The 19,979-nt window shown below is 55.8% G+C and overlaps 2 protein-coding genes across 5 annotated transcripts in view; one reads left to right on the top strand and one right to left on the bottom strand.

Moving 5' to 3' along the window:
- Window positions 1–497: 497 nt before the first annotated feature.
- LOC136386871 (F-box-like/WD repeat-containing protein TBL1X) overlaps window positions 498–19,979 on the top strand; it is a 145,053-nt gene continuing 125,571 nt past the window's right edge. The window contains exon 1 of one of the 4 annotated variants that reach the window (XM_066357995.1): window positions 498–655. The gene's annotated coding sequence lies outside the window, so the exon portion shown is untranslated. Of the gene's footprint in view, window positions 656–1,975; window positions 2,254–2,527; window positions 2,548–19,979 lie in introns of those variants that run through there. The other 3 variants (XM_066357997.1, XM_066357994.1, XM_066357996.1) reach the window with 3 other exon arrangements.
- Window positions 1,926–18,553, bottom strand: LOC136386885 (autotransporter adhesin BpaC-like). Its single transcript, XM_066358020.1, has 9 exons — window positions 18,262–18,553; window positions 17,883–18,074; window positions 17,640–17,821; window positions 12,767–12,874; window positions 10,804–10,914; window positions 9,097–10,609; window positions 7,369–7,532; window positions 6,403–6,498; window positions 1,926–2,759 (listed from the first exon to the last, which is right to left on the bottom strand). Exons 1-9 carry the CDS (start codon window positions 18,551–18,553, stop codon window positions 1,926–1,928), a joined length of 3,492 nt encoding a protein of 1,163 aa, XP_066214117.1.

Below are 19,979 nucleotides of genomic sequence, written 5' to 3'. Positions count from 1 at the left end.
GGGTGAGCTCACCTGCATTGTTAGTTACCTAAGAACAGCTGTAGTTTGGAGTGAGGACTTTCTTCGCTTTCCCACACTTTACATGATTGGCACCTGCCTAGTAATCAAAACATACAAAGAGGCCTTTAAACTAAGTTCCGTTTGGAATTTCCAGGCTGCTAAGGACAAGGGCTGGCCCGCAAAGACGAGAGGGCCAGTTTTTTGTTTGTTTTTTTCCTCTGCGCGGCTACTCCAGAGTGTGCGGTACCGCGGTTCCGCGTCCGGGTAAAGCCGAAAGCTGTATTGCTGTCAACTTGTTATTTACTTTCCAAATCTGAATGACTGAGCAAGGCGAAAGGAGAATCAATCAACCACAATGTGACCCTACAGGCGGAAAAAACGCGGTGCTGCCAACAGCAGGCGGTGGGGGCAGGGAAGCACGTGTAACCCGGGCAGGGTTGCATCATGAGCTCGCTGGGGTTTTCTATTGCACCCTTGGTTTTTTCGGTTGCATGTAATACCTCAGCAACAGTCCGCTCAAGCCCAGGGAGCCGGGGAGCAACGAAGGGCAGGCTCAAGGGAAGGCCTCGCCACGTCCTTTTGGGGGGCCCTGAATGGCAGCTCATAGATAATAAGGCACAATCTTATTCTGCTGATTCACAACTATGGAAACAGTGTAAGTGTGGATTTTTTATTGATGTGCTATAATAATGGTGTAGCAACAGTCGTTTTACATCATTGACGTTTTACAGCAATATATAATATATGCAGGGTAATGTTTAGGTCCGCCTTTTTGATGGCGGACTCGCTCCTTAAAAACGCACCCGGGGCCCCCTCCCCCCAGCCACAAGAACAACAAATGGCCCAGTGTCCCAGAAAAGAGCAAGTGAGGTTACAGTCTGAAATGCTGAGTGTACTGGGCTCTAAGCGAGAAGCTCATTATACACCAAAGGGAGGGACCAACTTACTTAAAATATTCAAGAAAGCAGACACCCAAGATGCGGGAGGTGGGCGCGGATGTCTGTTTAATTGAATTAAGGCCGCGCGGGGTGGGCAGTCACTACCGAACCAGAGGGGAGGAAGGGACGCTGGGGACTTGGGTGCTCCAGGGCTGGGCCGTTTCAGCCATTGCAAAATAAAACACTTTGGAAAGGCCCGAGGTCTTTAGCCTGAGGGTGAGGGTGAGGGTGCGGGTGGGGGTGGGCACAAGGGTGGGGGGAGCTTCTCCACAATCCCCGGAGACCCCACACTGTACCTCCTAGCCTCTACCCCTGTGTGTCTGAGTTTCTTTCCCCACAAAATGTCTGGCTGTTCCCAGGAGCTGTTTTACAAAGGTCGAGGCCTCCACTTTTCCGGGTCGGGGAAAGACCATTGGGGTGTCCTTTAAGCCGCCGATTTTGAGGGCGTTGCCCCCTTCGGCGGGTTGCCTGGGGTTCTGTTAGGGCAGCTGGGCGGCCCCGGTTTCTCCTTTGAGGTGGGGGAGGGTAGCACTCTGGGACTGGCCGGGGTTCCCCTCTCCAATGGAAACCTTGGGGTGGGGGGGTGGCCCGGGTTCCGGTCCCCTCGGGACAGTGGTGGAGAAGGCTCGGTTTGGAATTGGAGAGGGGTAGGCCCGCGTTCCCTTTCTCCCCACTGGGGGCCACGGGAAGGGACACAGTTCCAGGTTCCGAGTCAGGAGGGAGAGGTTCGCCTTCCCCTCACCCACCCTAGGCGTGGGGCCAGGACAGCGCTCCGGGCGACGGCTGCAGGGTCGCAGGTTCCCCCCACAGTGGAGGAGGGGCTGGCTGGGGACGCGGCCCCCCCAGGGCGCAGGGGCGGGGCCGATGGGGACGCGGCGCCCCTCCCGCCGCGTAAGGGTTTGGGGGAGGGGAGGCCCGGGGCGGCCACCCCCCCGCAGTCCTCCCGGCCGGGGTCGGCGCTCTTGCGGCGGCCGCTCCCCCCGGAGGTCAGTGCCCGTGCCGGTCCCTCCCGCTGTCCCGCCCTCCGCCGCCGCTGCTGCCGCCGCCGCCCCCTCCCCCCACTCTCCGCTCGGGAGCGAGGAGCCGCCAGAGCCCCCGCCCCGCCGCCGCCGCCGCCGCAGCGCCCTCGGCCGCCATTCGGCACCGAAACTTTCCAGCGCCCGCGCCTCTCGGGACTCGGTGGCGGCGGCGGCGGCGGGGCGGGGGCGGCCCGGGGGCGGCGCGCGGCTGCTCCGGGGCGCCGGGCCTTCCTCGGCCGCGGCTCAGCCCGGCTCGGGCGCGGCGGCGCCCCACAAGTTGCCCTGCCCGCGGCGAGGTGAGTGCGCGGGGCCCGGCAGGCGGGCGGGCGGGCGGGCGGCGCGGGGAGGGGGTGCAAACTTCTCGGGCTGGGGGGGCCTGGCCGGCGGCTCGGGGCGCCCGTCTGCTCCACCCGTCGCCGGGGCTCTGGAGGGGCAGGTCCCCAACTGTCCTACGGGCTCGGGCTGGGGTGCGGCGCGCTCCCTGCAGGCCGAACAATACCCTGGTGTGGCCGTTCTCCGAAGTGCCGGCGCGTGGGGCGCGGGCGGAGTCTGGCGGGGGCTCCTTTGTTTTGGGTAGGGGGAGGCGTCCGGTAAGTTTGGGGAGGCGCTGGACCTGTCCCCCCGGCCCCCTTTGTCTGCCGCCCCTGGGGTTGTGGGCCAATGTGAGGCGCCGCGGGCTCCCCCGTGGGGGAGGGGAGCCCCATTCATCCCCGGGCGCCGGCCGGCCCGCCCGGGACCCAGTGGCTGCGCGGCGGCGCGCGGTGGAGTGGTGCCCGGCTGCTGCGTTTCCGAGGCGCAGAAACTGTTAAGGAAGTGGGGAGTCCCCCAGCCCGAGCGAGGGGACCGGGCTGGGGGCGACATTGGTGGGTTGGGGGCGCCCCTGTTCTGGCGCGGTCCAGGAGGGTGCAGACCTGTTGCTCGGAGGTTCGAGGAAAGGGGTGACCCCAGGTCCGCGTGCCGGGTCCTACTCCCCAAGGGACTTTCCCCACTGGAGGCCAGTGCTCAGAACGGGGCGGGGCATGTGACAATTTGGGGTCGCTAGAGGCCCGCCCGCGCTGGCATGGGACCTGGGCTTCACGTGTGTCGCCTGCGCGCCTCCAGGCTCTGGCCCAGGCTCGCTCCCTGCACCGCCCTGCGTTCTCCCGCCCGAGAGCATTGGAAATCCCACAAAGTTGGATTCAGAGGTGCCATTTCCCCCAGTCGGTGATGTTGTGTAGCAAAACCCCAAAGGAAACAGAACCCAGCCTCCATCGCATCTGCAACCGTCTGTGCCTCGTATTGTCACATGTGGCTTAACCTCACTTCTCTGGACGGGTTTCACCGGAGGTACCAGCCAGAGTCCCCGGGTTTAACCTGGAGGCGGAGGGGCGGGACTCCAGACCCCGGTGGTGGTGGTGGTGGTGGGGGAGGGGCGCTGGTCTAAGGTCCCAAGCTGAGGCTTCAGGCTACCAATGGCTATGCCGGTTTTATGAAAAGTTTACAGTTAGTCGTTCCTAGAAAAGAGGCGATTGGGCCGGGGTGGAGGTGGTGGTGGTGGTGGTGGTGAATGTTGGATATGGAGCAATTAAGACCTTAAGACGATGTTTTTATTTTAAAGGATGTTACTGTGGCACGTGTGCTGCAGATTTCGTTGGAAAACCAGTTAGCTAGAGAACTGATCCTAGGATAAAAGTTCATCTCTTGACCCAATTATTAAAATGGCCCCCTCGAGGGGATTCCAGCTCTTCCGGAAACTTGGAAACAGGTTTGGGACACAAATGGAGATTTCTGGTGTTTTATTTGCTGGTGTGCATTTTGCCCCCGTGGTGGGCTCAGTAATTTCTGCTGTGGTGTTTTTGTTTTTGTTCATTAATTTGAGAGAGAGAGAGAGAGAGAGAGAGAAAAGGAAGCATTAACTTGTTCCACTTAGTTCTATTTATAATAGTTGTGTGCTCATTGATTGCTTCTCATATGTGCCCTTTATGGTGGCGGGGGGGGGGGGGAGGGCGTTGAACCCATAACCTCTGCCACCCTGGGTCCATGCTTTATCCACTGACCCACCTGGCCAGGGCTCTGTCATTCATCTTAAAGAAGAAATGATCATGATAATAGTCACCTTGTGAAGAGAGCTAAAAGTGAATGTTTCAGAATTTGGGGTCTTTCCTGCCAGCGACATCAGTGACATGATTCCATAGGAGAGCATTTTAGGGAGGGGGTCCCCTCCCTTTTTTAGCGGTGGGTAAATATTCCATTAAAAAACATGCCGCGGTACTCTGCTGGGCCCGCAGGACCCCGGGGTTGGCTCTGCGCTTTTATGCAGGGCTGGGTCAGACCAAGCATCATCAACATCGCCACGTAAGTGTCCTACGTGGACTCCTAAATCTCCCAAACCTGATGCCTTCTGAAAGTTTGGGCATTCCTACCTGAGCTCTGTTTTCCTCCGCTGTGCGATTCCATAGTGCGTCCGTGGCCGAGTACCTCCTAGCTCCCGGAGTGGCTTAGCAATTCCAATGTCAGAGTCCAGGCGCGTGGTCGTGACAGGTGATGCTGGGCTAGCAAAGCCCCCTCATTTGGGCTGCACTGGTGGAGGGACCACCTCCCCCTTCCTGCTCCACCATGCATGTTTCTGAGCCTTGTTTTCTAAGTGTGGACAGACTGGCAGGGGAACTCAGGTGGCGTTACTCTCTGGGCAGTGGGAGGTGAGCAGGGCAAGGGAATGTGTGTGTGTTTTTTTTAAAATTGTAAATTTTGGCTGTTGCTCTTGTGCAAATAGAATAATTGTCCGTGTGGGACTTGAATGCTGTGCCCTGAGGAACTGACAGTCCTGACACTCAATGAGAAGCAGTTATTATTTCCTTTCTGTAGCAGAGACCACTTGTGCTGAAAGACGCCAGGTAACTAACTTGCTGACGTGCAGTGCAGGGAAGGTGGTCTGATTCCAGAAGCCCAGCTCCTGAACTTGGCCTTATCTTGTCTTCTGGACAGACGACCTAGTATGAATTTTTGCATTCGGAGACACAGGCGCTTTCGATGTTATACACACATTTACAAACCATTATCTCCATTCCAATCAGTGTGTACACACAGACATCTCTCAACAGAGTCGGAAATCATCTACCACAGTTGAATGGCCGTTCACCTTAAAGCTTCTGTAGCCACTGAATGCTTGTAGGAATTGAGAATCAAATGAATTACAATGTAGAAGAATGAACAATCACATTGTTTTCAACATTGTAGCCATAATTTAGGAGCGTTGAATAGACACATGTAGCTAATGGCCACCATATTGGATGGCACGGAATTTACAGAAACTGCTCTTCTCTCGTTACCATAGTGACACATTAACAAAGAAAACTGTATAGTTTTGTGGGGATGGGGGGAGGATAGGCTGGAATAGTTTGAAATACTTTACAGGTAGATCATAAAAAAAAAAAACCCAAACCCATTTCAGACTGCGATTGGCCCAGGAAAGTGAGTCCAGTGAATGAGGTTCTTTTTTTTTTTTTAAACAGAGACAGAGAGAGAAATAGATAGGGACAGACAGATAGGAACAGAGAGAGATGAGAAGCATCAATCCTCTGTTTTTCATTGTGGCACCTTAGTTGTTCATTGATTGCTTTCTCATATGTGCCTTGACCGTGGGCCTTCAGCAGACCGAGTAACCCCCTGCTCAAGCCAACGACCTTGGGTCCAAGCTGGTGAGCCTTTTGCTCAAGCCAGATGAGCCCACACTCAAACTGGCGATCTCAGGGTCTCGAACCTGGGTCCTCCACATCCCAGTCTGACGCTCTATCCACTGCGGCCCTGCCTGGTCAGGCAGTGAATGGGGTTCTTAATGAGACATTGACAGCTGTGGTTTAGATGGAGGTACTTTGGGTTAATTCTGAATTGCAGAACCAGAGCTCACAGTGGGAGTTCCTCTGTGAGTGTTCCACCTTGGGCAAGGCCTTTGTGCCCCAGTCGGAGAAAGGGCACAGCTGGTCCAGTGCCTGTGTAGGAGGAGGCAGGTATGGAGCGCCCCTTGGGTGGGCAGGGCCCCAGGTGCCCCCACTGTTGGGGCCCCGTGTGGGTGCCTGAGAGTTAGGCTGAATCTAATCTGTTTAAATCCTTGCTTGCTGTGGGTACCTTGGGCCCCCACCTTCCCTTGAAGTTGAAGCCCCAAGTCAGTCACTTGAGGTCAATGTCTTCTGTGTTAAAAGACTAATGAGGAATCTTTCTAACAAAGTCAGACTTCACAATAGTCAAAGTATTAAAAAAAAAAAAAAAAAAGCTAAGTGCTCTGTTTCCTGTACACCTGGTCCCTGAGTCAGGATGTTATTTTTATTACCTTTGCATAGTTCTTTGTGTTTGTTTGGGGATAGCGACAGGTTAGACATCTTATTTGTAAGTGAGGCTGGGAGAAAGACCCAGTTTCTTAGGTCAGTGAACTCGACTTCCCAGAACACCCTTCTGCCATCTGTCCTCACGTTGGCTTCCTCTCCGGGACTCTGGCTGACTTTGGCCGGAAGTGTCTCAACACCTGGGATGTCTGAGATTCTCTTCCAGGGCAGGGAAAAGGGTCCCTGCGGACCCAGAAAAGCCGTGTCAGGTCCTGAGCGAGGGGGATTGAGAGTCTCGCTTACCCGTGCGTCAGAGGACACGCAGCGCCTACCCGGGCCAGGTTCTGGCCAGGTTCTTGTGGCCCAGTTGTTCTGCTTGTGAGGTGAGCCAGCCAGCCCGGCTGTGGTGCTTCCCCTTAAAAGACCAAAACAGAAAGGATGTGACATCTAATCATTTAAAATTTCACCACCAAAGACATTTTACAAATAGTTTCCATCAGGAAGCAAGACGTCAGGCGTTTTGTAAACACTATTTTTTTTTAAAAAAAGTTGGAAAGATACACTTTTTTTTTTTTTTTTCCTCCATAGCTATTTTTAGCGTGAAGGAAGTCAGTGGCCTCTGGTCGCAGACTGGACGAGAGCTTCCCCTCCTGTCTTGCCCTCCTCGGCCCTGCCTTCCGTCCTCTGCCTCCGTCCTTTCCGTGGGGTTGACCAGGTGGACCGCGCTGACCGCGGCTGGCAGCAGGAGACGCCCACCAGAGCCTAAAGCAAAGCTGGACGTGGGGAGGGACTAACAGTCAGCGCGGGCACAGTGGACACAGGGTTAAAGTCCCGGCGGGGGACGCAGTGGTTAAGGAATGGACTCTCCGTGGGCGTCCTGGCCTGGGAGGGGGGAACTTGACTTAAGGTGGGGGTGGCAGCCCATGCCAGGCTCTTCCTGTCCCAGTCCATTGTTGTCACCGCGATCAAATATTGACGGACAACCCCCTACCCGATGGAAGATTGCGGACTGGGAACTGGCAGCCATGGAAACGTTGAATTGGAAGAAATTTAACCTTCAAACAGGAGGGCAGGGAATCTTCAGAGAGAAAGGTGGAGGGGGCCGGCGCTCACCGGGGCCGTATTTTCCAGGCTGAGCTCCGGAAATTCGCCATCGTTGGGGGCAGTTTTGCGTCCTGCGTCCAGGGGCGTTTGGCGATGTCTGGACTCAGCTTTGGGGGAGTGGGAGGGGGCTCTGAGGATGGGGCTCAGCACCCTGCAGTGTTCGGGGCCACCCCCTGTCCCAGAGAATGACCAAACGGCTGTGGTGTCCACCCGGAGAGAAGAGCTCTGATTGTATGGGCGACTCCACTGGGCTGTTCTCGGCAAGGTCAGTTCGGGGGTGGGTAGAAAAGTGAGTTCTGGGGGACGCAAGGCACCCATGTGTTTTGGGGGAATCACGGACAGACTTTGGCGTCTCACGGAAGGAGGGGTGGTGAGTGGTCTTGGAAGACCCGTAAGGGCGGTGGGGCTGCCAGTCACCTAAAATCTCTCTCAACCCTGAATGTTAGAGCCCCAGATGTGAGCAAACCTTCAGCACATTTCTTGACATCTTCCTCTTGGTTTTGTTGATGTCATCGTGTATTCACTAGGTCTCATTATTATTTTTTTTTGGCAGAGACAGAGACAGAGAGAGGGACAGATAGGGACAGACAGACAGGAAGGGAGAGATGAGAAGCATCAATTCTTCGTTGTGGCTCCTTAGTTGTCCATTGATTGATTTCTCATATGTGCCTTGACCGGGGGGCTACAGCAGAGCGAGTGACCCCTTGCTTGAGCCAGCGACCTTGGGCTCAAACTGGCGACGTCGGGGTCTAGAACCCTGGTCCTCCGCGTCCTAGTCCGACGCTCTGTCCACTGCGCCACCACGTGGTCAGGCTAGGTCTTATTTCTGTTCACCTTCTCGGTAACTTTGGTGTTTATTAGGAAACAGAACCCCAAGCAAAACCTGTCTCATGTTTTCCTGGACCGTTTTTGTCCCCAGCGACATGGCGGCTGACCTGGACTTGGGGTCAACCCCCACTGACACCGTGCCAGGGACTCAGGAGGGTGCAGGCAGCTGAGTGAAGTGTTTGCCGTTCACAGGACTCTCCACGTCTCTGTTCCTTCCTGCGACAAGGTGCATTAGCTGCTGTTGGGGACAGCTGGGCGCGGACGGGCATTTTTCCTGTCCAGCCGCTGTCTGGTATCAGCAGGAGGAAGGTGCCGGTCCTGCTGCCAGCTAGGGTGATCCTGAACCAGCCTGTGGCCCCGTGCCCTGGTGACCCCTAGAGGACTTCCAAGCCTGGTGTAGCCGCATCCTCCTGGCTCCCGGTGGCTGTGGGCTGGGGACCGTGGGCCGGGGACCCGGGACTGGGAACCGGGGATGGGGTTTGCAGCGGGCCCATGAAACGTGACTGCCTCTTAGGGAGAGTCAGTTTCCTTCTCTACGATTAGTTTTCTCATGGAGAGAGAGCGTGCGCTAGAGAGAGAGTAAGACTTATTTTCCAGGCTGGTGTTAAAGCAGAGATAGGGTTGTTACCATGCGTGCAGCCTGTCAGGCTGATGGTTTTCCTCTGCTCTGCAGTTAGGAGTCGGGTCTGGAGATGTGTCTTTATTCGTTGGCGTGGTCTCTGGCAGTGACTTCTCGTTTTGAAGGTAAATTTCAGGGTTGGCGAGTGTCAATGTGCGTGTATAGTATGTATTTTATCTGTATTTTCCAGATTACTATGGAAACACGTATGTATTTTATCTGTATTTTCCAGATTACTATGTAATGAATTATGACATTGAACACATGGCTAGATTTGGGCCACCCCAGACTCAGGAACAGCTCAGAGCTGTCTCTGTTGCTCCGCGTCCCTGGTGCTCCGCGTCCCTGGTGCTCCGCGTCCCTGGTGCTCCGTGTCTCTGGTGCTCCGCGTCCCTGGTGCTCCGCGTCCGTGGTGCTCCGTGTCCCTGGTGCTCCGTCCCCGTGGTGCTCCGAGTCCGTGGTGCTCCGTGCCCCTGGTGCTCCGCGTCCCTGGTGCTCCGCGTCCGTGGTGCTCCGCGTCCCTGGTGCTCCGTGTCCGTGGTGCTCCGCGTCCGTGGTGCTCCGCGTCCCTGGTGCTCCGTGCCTGTGGTGCTCCGTGTCCCTGGTGCTCCGCGTCCCTGGTGCTCCACGTCCCTGGTGCTCCACGTCCGTGGTGCTCCGTGTCCCTGGTGCTCCGTGCCTGTGGTGCTCCGTGTCCGTGGTGCTCCGTGCCCGTGGTGCTCCGTGTCCCTGGTGCTCCGTGTCCCTGGTGCTCCACGTCCCGGGTGCTCCGTGTCCGTGGTGCTCCGTGCCCGTGGTGCTCCGTGTCCCTGGTGCTCCGTGTCCGTGGTGCTCCGTGTCCCTGGTGCTCCACGTCCCGGGTGCTCCGTGTCCGTGGTGCTCCGTGTCCGTGGTGCTCCGTGTCCGTGGTGCTCCGCGTCCGTGGTGCTCTGCGTCCGTGGTGCTCCGTGTCACTGGTGCTCCGTGCCTGTGGTGCTCCATGTTCATGGTGCTCCGCGTCCCTGGTGCTCCACGTCCGTGGTGCTCCGTGTCCCTGGTGCTCCGTGCCCGTGGTGCTCCGTGCCCGTGGTGCTCCGCGTCCCTGGTGCTCCGCGTCCGTGGTGCTCCGCGTCCCTGGTGCTCCGTGTCACTGGTGCTCCGTGCCTGTGGTGCTCCGTGTCCGTGGTGCTCCGTGTCCCTGGTGCTCCGTGCCCGTGGTGCTCTGTGTCCCTGGTGCTCCGTGTCCGTGGTGCTCCGTGTCCCTGGTGCTCCGTGCCTGTGGTGCTCCGTGCCTGTGGTGCTTTGTGTCTGTGGTGCTCCGTGTCCGTGGTGCTCCGTTGCCTGTGGTGCTCCGTGTCCGTGGTGCTCCCCGTCCCTGGTGCCCCGTGTCCTTGGTGCTCCGCGTCCGTGGTGCTCCATGTCCCTGGTGCTCCGCATCCCTGGTGCTCCGTGTCCGTGATGCCCCGCGTCCCTGGTGCCCCGCGTCCCTGGTGCCCCGTGCCCCTGGTGCTCCGCGTCCCTGGTGCCCCGTGCCCGTGGTGCTCCGTGTCCCTGGTGCCCCGTGTCCCTGGTGCTCCGCGTCCCTGGTGCTCCGTGTCCCTGGTGCCCCGTGTCCCTGGTGCTCCGCGTCCCTGGTGCCCCGTGCCCGTGGTGCTCCGTGTCCCTGGTGCCCCGTGTCCCTGGTGCTCCGTGTCCCTGGTGCCCCGTGCCCCTGGTGCTCCGCGTCCCTGGTGCCCCGTGCCCGTGGTGCTCCGTGCCCGTGGTACTCCGCGTCCGTGGTTCCACACTGTCTGTCTGCTCTGCCCTCCTGCCCTGGGTCACATCCTAGCCCAGGGAGACACTCCCCGTGGTGAACTGGCCACTCGACCTGCACCTTGACCCCTGGACATTCTGTGGTGGCAGGCTGGGCCCCGGCGCTTTCCTCAGACCCACGTTGCCCTGTGGACATTCGGAAGAGCAGGGAGAAGCCAAACACGGCTCTTCGTAATGCTTGTTAAGAAGCCAGCGTGGGAGCGTACCGCCTGTCTTGCCGGGGCGGCCACAGGTCGGCACGCTGTCTCGGCGAGGGTGTTCCGGCTGCCATGTGCGCAGAGACCAGACGCGTCCTGATGCACTCTCGCCTCTCGGCCCTTTCAAGGCATTTAACGTGGAAGAAACGAGAAATGCTCGGGGAGTAATTTGCATATCAAATAGGACAAAGGCTCAGGCAGTGGTTGCAGCTGTCATTTCTACTTTTTGTGATCTCGGAAGAAACGCCATATTTTCCGGAAGAATCCTTGCCCTGGTAGTTTGGCTCCCGCGTGGCGTGCCGACTTGTGTGCAAGCTCTAACGTGTGTGCTCACGTGTGGCGTGACAGGGCCGATGAGGTGAGCTCGACGCTTCTCTCACCTCTCCCGTCTGAGGATGTTGGTTTGGATAACAGATACTACTTCTGCGTTCGTTAAACATTGTGGTGGTTCTATTTTTTTTTTTTTTTTCTATTTTTAAGAGAGGAAGGGAGAGAGAGGGAGACATCAGTTTGTTGTTCCACTTAGTTATACATTCACTAGGTGATTCTTGTGTGTGTGCTCTGACCGGGATCGAACCCACAACCTTGGCGTCTAGGGACGACGCTCTAATCGACTGAGCTACCCGGCCGGGGCAAAGGTTACGGCAGTCCTAGGTTAATTCAAAGTGCAGGTAAGCTGACATTTATGTTTTGTGCTGTGATGGTCTTGCGACTTGCGACCCATGATTAAAATAAGCGATGTCTAAGTTAACGTCGGTAAGCTCATTGCATGTTTTACTGAAGAACGAAACAAAACAGACAGACGGCACTACTGGAGACCCCTGGGCCTGGGCGCGCTTCTGACGAGGGTTGTCGGTTCCTGGTCTCCTGGGACCCTGTAAAATGAGCCGCAGCAGCTCTGACGGCCAAGTCCCCAGTGCTTCTCCCTGGAGTCAGAGCCTGCCCTGGGTGTCTGTCGGTTTTTCCCGGGGTGGGGGGTGGTTGCGGCCGAGTGGTTCAGGGAACACCCCAGCGCTCCAGCCTGCGACCCGCAGGGTCCCGCATTGACCTCCTTCCTGTTCAGACGCTCGCCACCACCCCTGGCCAGCGTACAGAGGTGGGAGCTGCTGAGGGTCTTTCCCCCCCCCCAGACAGTTCACCGGCCCTGTCAACGAGAGACGGGGGACTTCCTCACGTCTGCTGGGAAGCAGGTGCCCCTCAGCAGCCGTGGTGGAGCGAGGCGAGGACACGGCTCCTTCTCCGAGGACACGGCCCCCTCTCCGAGGACACTGCCCCTTCTCTGAGGACACGGCCCCTTCTCCGAGGACACGGCCCCCTCTCCGAGGACACGGCCCCCTCTCTGAGGACACGGCCCCTTCTCCGAGGACACTGCCCCTTCTCCGAGGACACGGCCCCCTCTCCGAGGACACTGCCCCCTCTCCGAGGACACTGCCCCTTCTCCGAGGACACGGCCCCCCCTTCTCCGAGGACACTGCCCCTTCTCTGAGGACACGGCCCCTTCTCCGAGGACACTGCCCCTTCTCCGAGGACACGGCCCCCCCTTCTCCGAGGACACGGCCCCCTCTCCGAGGACACGGCCCCCTCTCCGAGGACACGGCCCCCCCTTCTCCGAGGACACGGCCCCTTCTCTGAGGACACGGCCCCTTCTCCCAGAGCTTGACTTGTCACTGTCCCCGACGAGAGGACCGCCCCTGTCGTCATTAGTCCTACGTGTCTGCGCACACAGCCGGCGCTGTTCAGTGCTGCAGGTGCTTCTGTTCTGCCTGTTTGCACCTCCCGGGAGATGGCACATCGGGCAGGAGGAGGCTCACCCTCTGCGATGCCATCTTATGTCTTAAATCAGTGATAGCAGACGCTGCCACGTGGCCAGAGCACACGTCAGCCAGACAGCGGGAGGAGAAATAAATCAGCACGGCCAGGCGGTGCGTGATGCGCCTCGAGCCACGGTGGGGGGGCGACTCTCAGTCCTAACCGGGTCAGCTGTAATCCTCCGGTCACCCTGTCGTCTTGGCGTCTGATCCGAGCGGGTGCGTGACAGCGTGGAGCGGGGCCCGTTGCTGGAGTCACGTAGTGCAGAGGTCTGTGTCCGTAGGGGGGCGCCGTCAGTGACTCACAGCATCTGCACAGTTCCGGGCCGTGGCACAGTTTTCTGTTGTGTTTGAGAACAGCAGCTGGGAAGAGAACCAGGGTCCCTAACATGTGGTTCATTGAGGGGGGGGGGTGGCACAACAGATTAAACCTGGGTCCTCGCCTGGCGTTCTTTTCCCAACACAGCCTTATCCGACATTTAATTTAATTTAATTTAATTTTTACTTATTTTTTTTTTTTTTTTAGAGAGAGTGAGAAAGAGAGGGGAGAAATGGGATGTATGAACTCATAATAGTTGCTTCCTATCTGTGCCTTGACCAGGCACACCCGGGGTCTCGAACCAGCGACCTCAGCGTTCCAGGTCGACGCTCTGTCCACTGTACCACCGCGGGTCAGGCCGTATCAGGCATTTTAACCCCACGCAACTTGAAATGCCAGCTCCATGTGGGTGAAGCCTTTCACCAACTTGAAAGTCACGGGTGCCGGTCCCTGACTGTTGCAGGTTGTTGGTCTGGGAGACCCGGTTTCTCTGAACTCCTCATTGAATCGTGGAGAAAGAGACCCCGTTAGGTTTGTATTGGTAGCGCACCCGGGGAGATTCTGTGCCCGTCTCAACCGTGTGCAGGCAGGTGCCTGTCACGTGGAACTTCTACGAGCCTGCCCGGGAGGGGCAGGGTCATAGATGCACCCAGCTCAGGGTGCGGTGAGGAGGAGGAATTGTGATGTCACTCGTCCCGAGCAGGACAGAGATGGCTGTAGACCCGAGGACAGTGAGAGTGTGTGTGATAAACCGGCCTGCTCAACGTCGTGGGCTCTGAGTGTATCTCCTCTACAGCAGTGTCTCCACGTGTTGTGTCTGCCCCGCCCCCACGCCTGGTCTCCGGTTTTAATTCCCGGAGTGGTCTCCCCAGCGGGTTTCACGTCCTCGGGCAGGTGCCCAGAGGGATTTGTGGGCGGGCAGGAAGAACCGATTACCCTGTCGCCTTAGCTTTTATCTGGTCCTCGTGGAATAGCTATTTTGGTGGCCTGTGAAGAATTTATACAGTATTAGCTGTGTGCCGTTAAGAAATACAGAAATGACACGGGGCCTCATGCTTAGAACTTTCTTCCCTGAGAAGGGTTTGCAAGGAAAGAACATTGTGGACATCACGGATGAGGTTCCCCGCAGGTGAGGCGAAGGCGTGGTGTCCCGGTCCCGTTTCATGTGTGCTGAGTGACTGACATCTTCCGGCTTAAGATGGGAGGTCACTGTACAGGGACAGTGTGTGTGACTGGATGAGGGAAGAAGGAACACACAGCAAGAAGGCACTGTGCACTTTCTTTTTTAGTCACTTTCCATCACCGTATATTAGCCACTCTTGACTCCCCTACTTTTCCCCTCCCCTCCGCCCCTCCCCCGGGTAAACACTTCACTTTTATCTATGTCCCTGCGTCTCAGTTTTTATATCCCACCTGTGTGTGAGATCATACGGTTCTCAGCTTTCTCTGATTTACGTATTTCACTCAGTATCACGTTCTCAAGGTCCACCCATGTTGTCGTAAATGTCACTATGTCGTCATTTCTTATGGCGGAGTGGTATTCTGTTGTACCTACATACCACATCTTTGTCTATCCCTCGATTGAGGGACACTTTGGTTGTTTCCGTGTCTTGGCCACCGTGAACAGTGCCGCAGTGAACCTGGGGGTGCGTGTGTCTTTGCGTAACAATGTTTCCGAGTTTTGGCAGTAGACACCCAGAGGAGGGATTGCTGGGTACATGCTATTTCTAGTCTTCGTTTTTTTGAGGAACCACCATACTGTCTTTCATGATGACTGCACCAGTTTGCATTCCCACCAGCAGTGAATGAGAGTTGCTTTTTCTCCACGTTTGGATGCACTTGTATTTTGGCCTGTTTTTCAAAGCTGAAAAAAAAAAAAATATCTGTGTTTCTGAAGCAGATAACAATGTGTCAGTTGCGGGGGCCCCAGGGAACTTTGCAACAATACCATGCTTATTAAGCGTTTCACGGCTCTTCCATGTTTTCATGATCACCCTGTTCTGTTTATCAGTCCCCTGCTTCCGTCGATGCTCGCTGGGGGGGAGGGGGAGGCTCTCCAGAACCAGGCGTTTTGTGCCAGCCGTGACTCTCCCTTTAAATGACAGCGACACAAGATAACGTGGAAACTGGGTTGTGATGGAAGTCGCTGGGCACCTTCAATCTGGCTGTTCATTTTTTGCTGCTGTTGTTTTTTTTTCCAGAGACATATTTTATCTATCATGGTTGTCACTGTTTATTTACTTATTTATGTTGCATTTCGCATTGGAGACTTGCTCTAAAGAGAAAACTGTCACTGTAGTTGATGCTGTGTTTCCCGGTGTTGCCATAAATAAATGTGGAGATTGCCGTGGCGACTTGGACCGCAGTGCGGGGCCGTGGACGTGAGCGCTAGGACTCCTCTCCAAACGGAAGGGCTCCTGGCTGAGCTCCCTGGCCGCAGGGCTGCTTTTCATGAGGCCGAACGTGCCAACGGCAAGTTGTTCCTGGGTTTCCACACCAGCCTTTTCTGTTGCTTTGCCCAGCTGAAATGATTGCTATGTTGGCTTCGCTTTCTGTGTGTAATTGTTGGTCTTCGCACCTATTTTTTTTTTTTTGCCTTTGTGAGTATTGAGTTTGCAGGGTGACTTTGTGGATAAAAGGACAGTGACAGTTGCATGTCATTTGCGCTGGTCAGGATCTACTTCGGCATTCACCGTCTGTCATCCGGGAATATTTATCTCCTACTTTAAAATAAATTGCTTGTCTTGGTGGTAAGATTTGGAATGCACTTCCTGTGAAGAGAGAGCAGAGACAGGAAGTGGCTTTTTTTTTTTATCGTTCTATTATGCGGGAGCTCCCATAACACACTGAGTTATCGTGAGTGTCTTTGTGAAGGGACTGGGACCTGACCCCGCCCTCCCCTGCTAGAGAGAAGGGAAGTTACTCAGAATCTGGTGTCGTGTCCAAGTCTCGAGTTCACCTTGCAGACGGGTCGACCAGACACCCGCGAGTTGTTTCAACTCTGGGTGGGACGCCTGTCACGGCACAGCTCTGGTCATTGTCATTGGTCACCGGCTGGCCACCTTGCTCCGTGGAACATTTCAGAGTCGCGTCTCAGAAAAGGGCCCACGCCTGAGACTGTTCTCAGAGGCCCTCACAAAAGCTGGTGCCGCTCCCCAAATGTGCACGCCAGGGAAAACAAACGTGTTCATAGCACTGTTTTTGAAGTAGCGTTTCCGTAATTTATATCAGGGGAGGCAGTCATTTCTCATTAGGAAGACTGGGTTATTAAATTGAGCTATCTTCATTGTTTGTTGCTTATAGAAATAAAAAAACCAATTGTCGTGCATAATTGGAAATGTGGAGCTGGTAAAATTATATAACCCTAGTTAATTACATTAGTTGACTCAAAGTAAACAGACTAACATTAGTTCACGGAACTGTTTCATTTTTATCTCCGTCGGTACGGGTCAGATCCACCTAATAGTTAGCTGACTTCTGGTTCCAGTTGGTAATTTTTTTGACCGTTGTGGATGTGTTTTTAGAAAAGTGAGTTGAAACGAGACTGAGTGTTTTCATTATTCCCCAGTTCATGCTTAAATATAAAATGACACACGGGGTAAGCTGTCTTTTGTGAGTTTTAATTTTCTTAGTATATATGCGTGCGCGCGCGCTCTCTCTCTCTCTCTCTCTCTCTCTCTCTCTCTCTCACACACACACACACACACACACACACACACACACACACACAGTATTATATGCCTGACATCATAGACCAGTCAGTTGGGAGGGACCCATTTTTCTGTCCGGCGTTTGTTTTAAGGGACGTTTGAGCATGATGCATAGGTCACTATCTAAAAGTAAATGTTCAGCCTTCTCCAGCTTCCTGTTGTGTTTGCTTTTCCATGGACCTGTATTTGGACAAGAAAATATATTTTTTTTCTGTAAGGGTTACTGACAGCCCAGATGTTCATCAGAGTGGAATTTCTCTGTCCACACCTCTGGGTCGGGCCGTCCCTAGTGTTTGGAGATCTAGGCTCCTAGGATTGATGTGGACACGTGGTCGACTCACCTTGTGGCCCCTAGGTGTGAGGTGGACACGTCGTAGACTCATCCTGTGACCCCTAGGACTGAGGTGGACATGTCATGCATTAGTCCTGTGGCCCCTAAGGAGTGAGGTGGACATGTCATGGACTAGTCCTGTGACCCCTAGGAGTGAGGCGGACATGTCATAGACTCGTCCTGTGACCCCTAGGAGTGAAGTGGACATGTCTTAGACTCGTCCTGTGACCCCTAGGAGTGAGGTGGACATGTCTTAGACCCGTCCTGTGACCCCCTAGGAGTGAGGTGGACATGTCATAGACTCGTCCTGTGACCCCTAGGAGTGAGGTGGACACGTCCTAGACCCGTCCTGTGACCCCTAGGAGTGAGGTGGACACCTTGTAGGCTTGTCCTGTGACCCCCTAGGAATGAGGTGGACACGTCATAGACTCGTCCTGTGACCCCTAAGAGGTGGACAGGTCATAGGCTCGTCCTGTGACCCCTAGGAGTGAGATGGACACGTCATAGGCTCATCCTGTGACCCCTAGGAGTGAGGTGGACACGTTGTAGGCTCGTCCTGTGGCCCCTAGGAGTGAGGTGGACACATCTTAGACCCGTCCTGTGGCCCCTAGGAATGATGTGGACACATCATAGGCTTGTCCTGTGACCCCTAGGAGTGAGGTGAACACTTCTTAGACCCGTCCTGTGACCCCTAGGAGTGAGGTGGACACGTCGTAGGCTCGTCCTGCGACCCCTAGGAGTGAGGTGGACACATCGTAGGCTTGTCCTGCGACCCCTAGGAGTGAGGTGGACATGTCGTAGGCTTGTCCTGCGACCCCTAGGAGTGAGGTGGACATGTCGTAAGCTTGTCCTGTGACCCCTAGGAGTGAGGTGGACACGTCTTAGACTCGTCCTGTGGCCCCTAGGAATGAGGTGGACACCTCGTAAGCTTGTCCTGTGACCCCCTAGGAATGAGGTGGACACGTCATAGACTCGTCCTGTGACCCCTAGGAATGAGGTGGACACGTCGTAGGCTTGTCCTGTGACCCCTAGGAGTGAGGTGGACATGTCGTAGGCTCGTCCTGTGACCCCTAGGAATGAGGTGGACACGTCGTAGGCTCGTCGTGTGACCCCTAGGAGTGAGGTGGACACGTCTTAGACCCGTCCTGTGACCCCTAGGAGTGAGGTGGACATGTCGTAGGTTCATTCTGTGACCCCTAGGAGTGAGGTGGACACATCTTAGACTCGTCCTGTGGCCCCTGGGAGTGAGGTGGACACGTCTTAGACTCGTCCTGTGGCCCCTAGGAATGAGGTGGACACCTCGTAAGCTTGTCCTGTGACCCCCTAGGAATGAGGTGGACACGTCATAGACTCGTCCTGTGACCCCTAGGAATGAGGTGGACACGTCGTAGGCTTGTCCTGTGACCCCTAGGAGTGAGGTGGACACGTAGACTTGTCCTGTGGCCCCTAGGAGTGAGGTGGACACGTCATAGGCCCATCCTGTGACCCCTAGGAGTGAGGTGGACACATCATAGACTCGTCCTGTGGCCCCTAGGAGTGAGGTGGACACATCGTAGGCTCGTCCTGTGACCCCTAGGAGTGAGGTGGACATGTCGTAGGCTTGTCCTGTGACCCCCTAGTAGTGAGGTGGACACGTCTTAGACCCGTCCTGTGACCCCTAGGAGTGAGGTGGACACATCGTAGGCTTGTCCTGCGACCCCTAGGAGTGAGGTGGACATGTCGTAGGTTTGTCCTGTGACCCCCTAGGAGTGAGGTGGACACATCATAGACTCGTCCTGTGACCCCTAGGAGTGAGGTGGACACGTCTTATACCCGTCCTGTGACCCCTAGGAATGAGGTGAACACTTCTTAGACCCGTCCTGTGACCCCTAGGAGTGAGGTGGACACGTCGTAGGCTCGTCTTGCGACCCCTAGGAGTGAGGTGGACACATCGTAGGCTTGTCCTGCGACCCCTAGGAGTGAGGTGGACATGTCGTAGGCTTGTCCTGCGACCCCTAGGAGTGAGGTGGACACATCGTAGGCTTGTCCTGCGACCCCTAGGAGTGAGGTGGACACGTCGTAAGCTTGTCCTGTGACCCCCTAGGAGTGAGGTGGACACGTCATAGACTCGTCCTGTGACCCCTAGGAGTGAGGTGGACACGTCTTAGACCCATCCTGTGACCCCTAGGAGTGAGGTGGACTCGTCTTAGATGTGGGATGGGCTCTGTAAACTGGGTTATTTGGTTTTATTTGTGCTGGGCAGACATGTTTGCTTTGCTTTCCGATTGCTGTAGCAGCAGTTCATGGTGACGTTTAATTTTTTTTTCCAGTTGTTATATATTGATTGATGTTAGAGCAAAAGGGAAAGGGAGAGAGAAACATCAGTTTGTGGTCCCAGTAATTTATGCATTCATTGGTTACTTCTTGTACATGCCCTGACTGGGGATCGAACCTGCAACCTCGGCGCCTCAGGATGAGCCTCCAACCAGCCGCGCTCCCCGGCCAGGGCTCAGCTAATGGAACTGGTGGGTCCTCAGACTTTGCTCTCCTGAGCTCCGGGTGTCTGCTTCAGCACCCTTCCTGGGGGGGGGGGAGGGGGACAGGCTCTGTGAGCGGACCCGCCTCCTGGGATTGCTGATGCCTTTACAACTGCAGTGACACAGCCACTGGCTTCTGCCCTCCTTGTTCCTTTTTGTCTTCCATTGTTGTTTTCCTTAACAGGACAGCTTTATTGGGATGCCATCCGCAGACGGTGCCACTCACCCCCGTAAGGGGCACCGTCCGCGCCTGGTGTGTTTACGGTGTGCAGCCCTCGTGCTGTCTGGTTCTAGAGCAGGGGTCCCCAGACTACGGCCCGCGGGCCACATGCGGCCCCCCGAGGCCATTTATTCGGCCCCCGCCGCACTTCCGGAAGGGGCACCTCTTTCATTGGTGGTCAGTGAGAGGAGCATAGTTCCCATTGAAATACTGGTCAGTTTGTTGATTTAAATTTACTTGTTCTTTATTTTAATATTGTATTTGTTCCCGTTTTATTTTTT

This window comes from Saccopteryx leptura, unplaced genomic scaffold (assembly GCF_036850995.1).
Source record: "Saccopteryx leptura isolate mSacLep1 unplaced genomic scaffold, mSacLep1_pri_phased_curated manual_scaffold_18, whole genome shotgun sequence".
Lineage (NCBI taxonomy): Eukaryota > Metazoa > Chordata > Mammalia > Chiroptera > Emballonuridae > Saccopteryx > Saccopteryx leptura.
This window is presented reverse-complemented; position numbering and strand designations above follow the sequence as displayed.

Coding starts and splice junctions, on each gene's coding strand:
- LOC136386885 (XM_066358020.1), bottom strand. CDS start 18,553: ATGTCCACCTCACTCCTAGGGGTCACAGGACGAGCCTACGATGTGTCC. Junction 18,075..18,261: donor TCACAGGACAAGCTTACGAG/GTGTCCACCTCA, acceptor CCTCACTCCTAG/GGGTCACACGACGAGCCTAC. Junction 17,822..17,882: donor TCACAGGACAAGCTTACGAG/GTGTCCACCTCA, acceptor CCTCACTCCTAG/GGGTCACAGGACAAGCTTAC.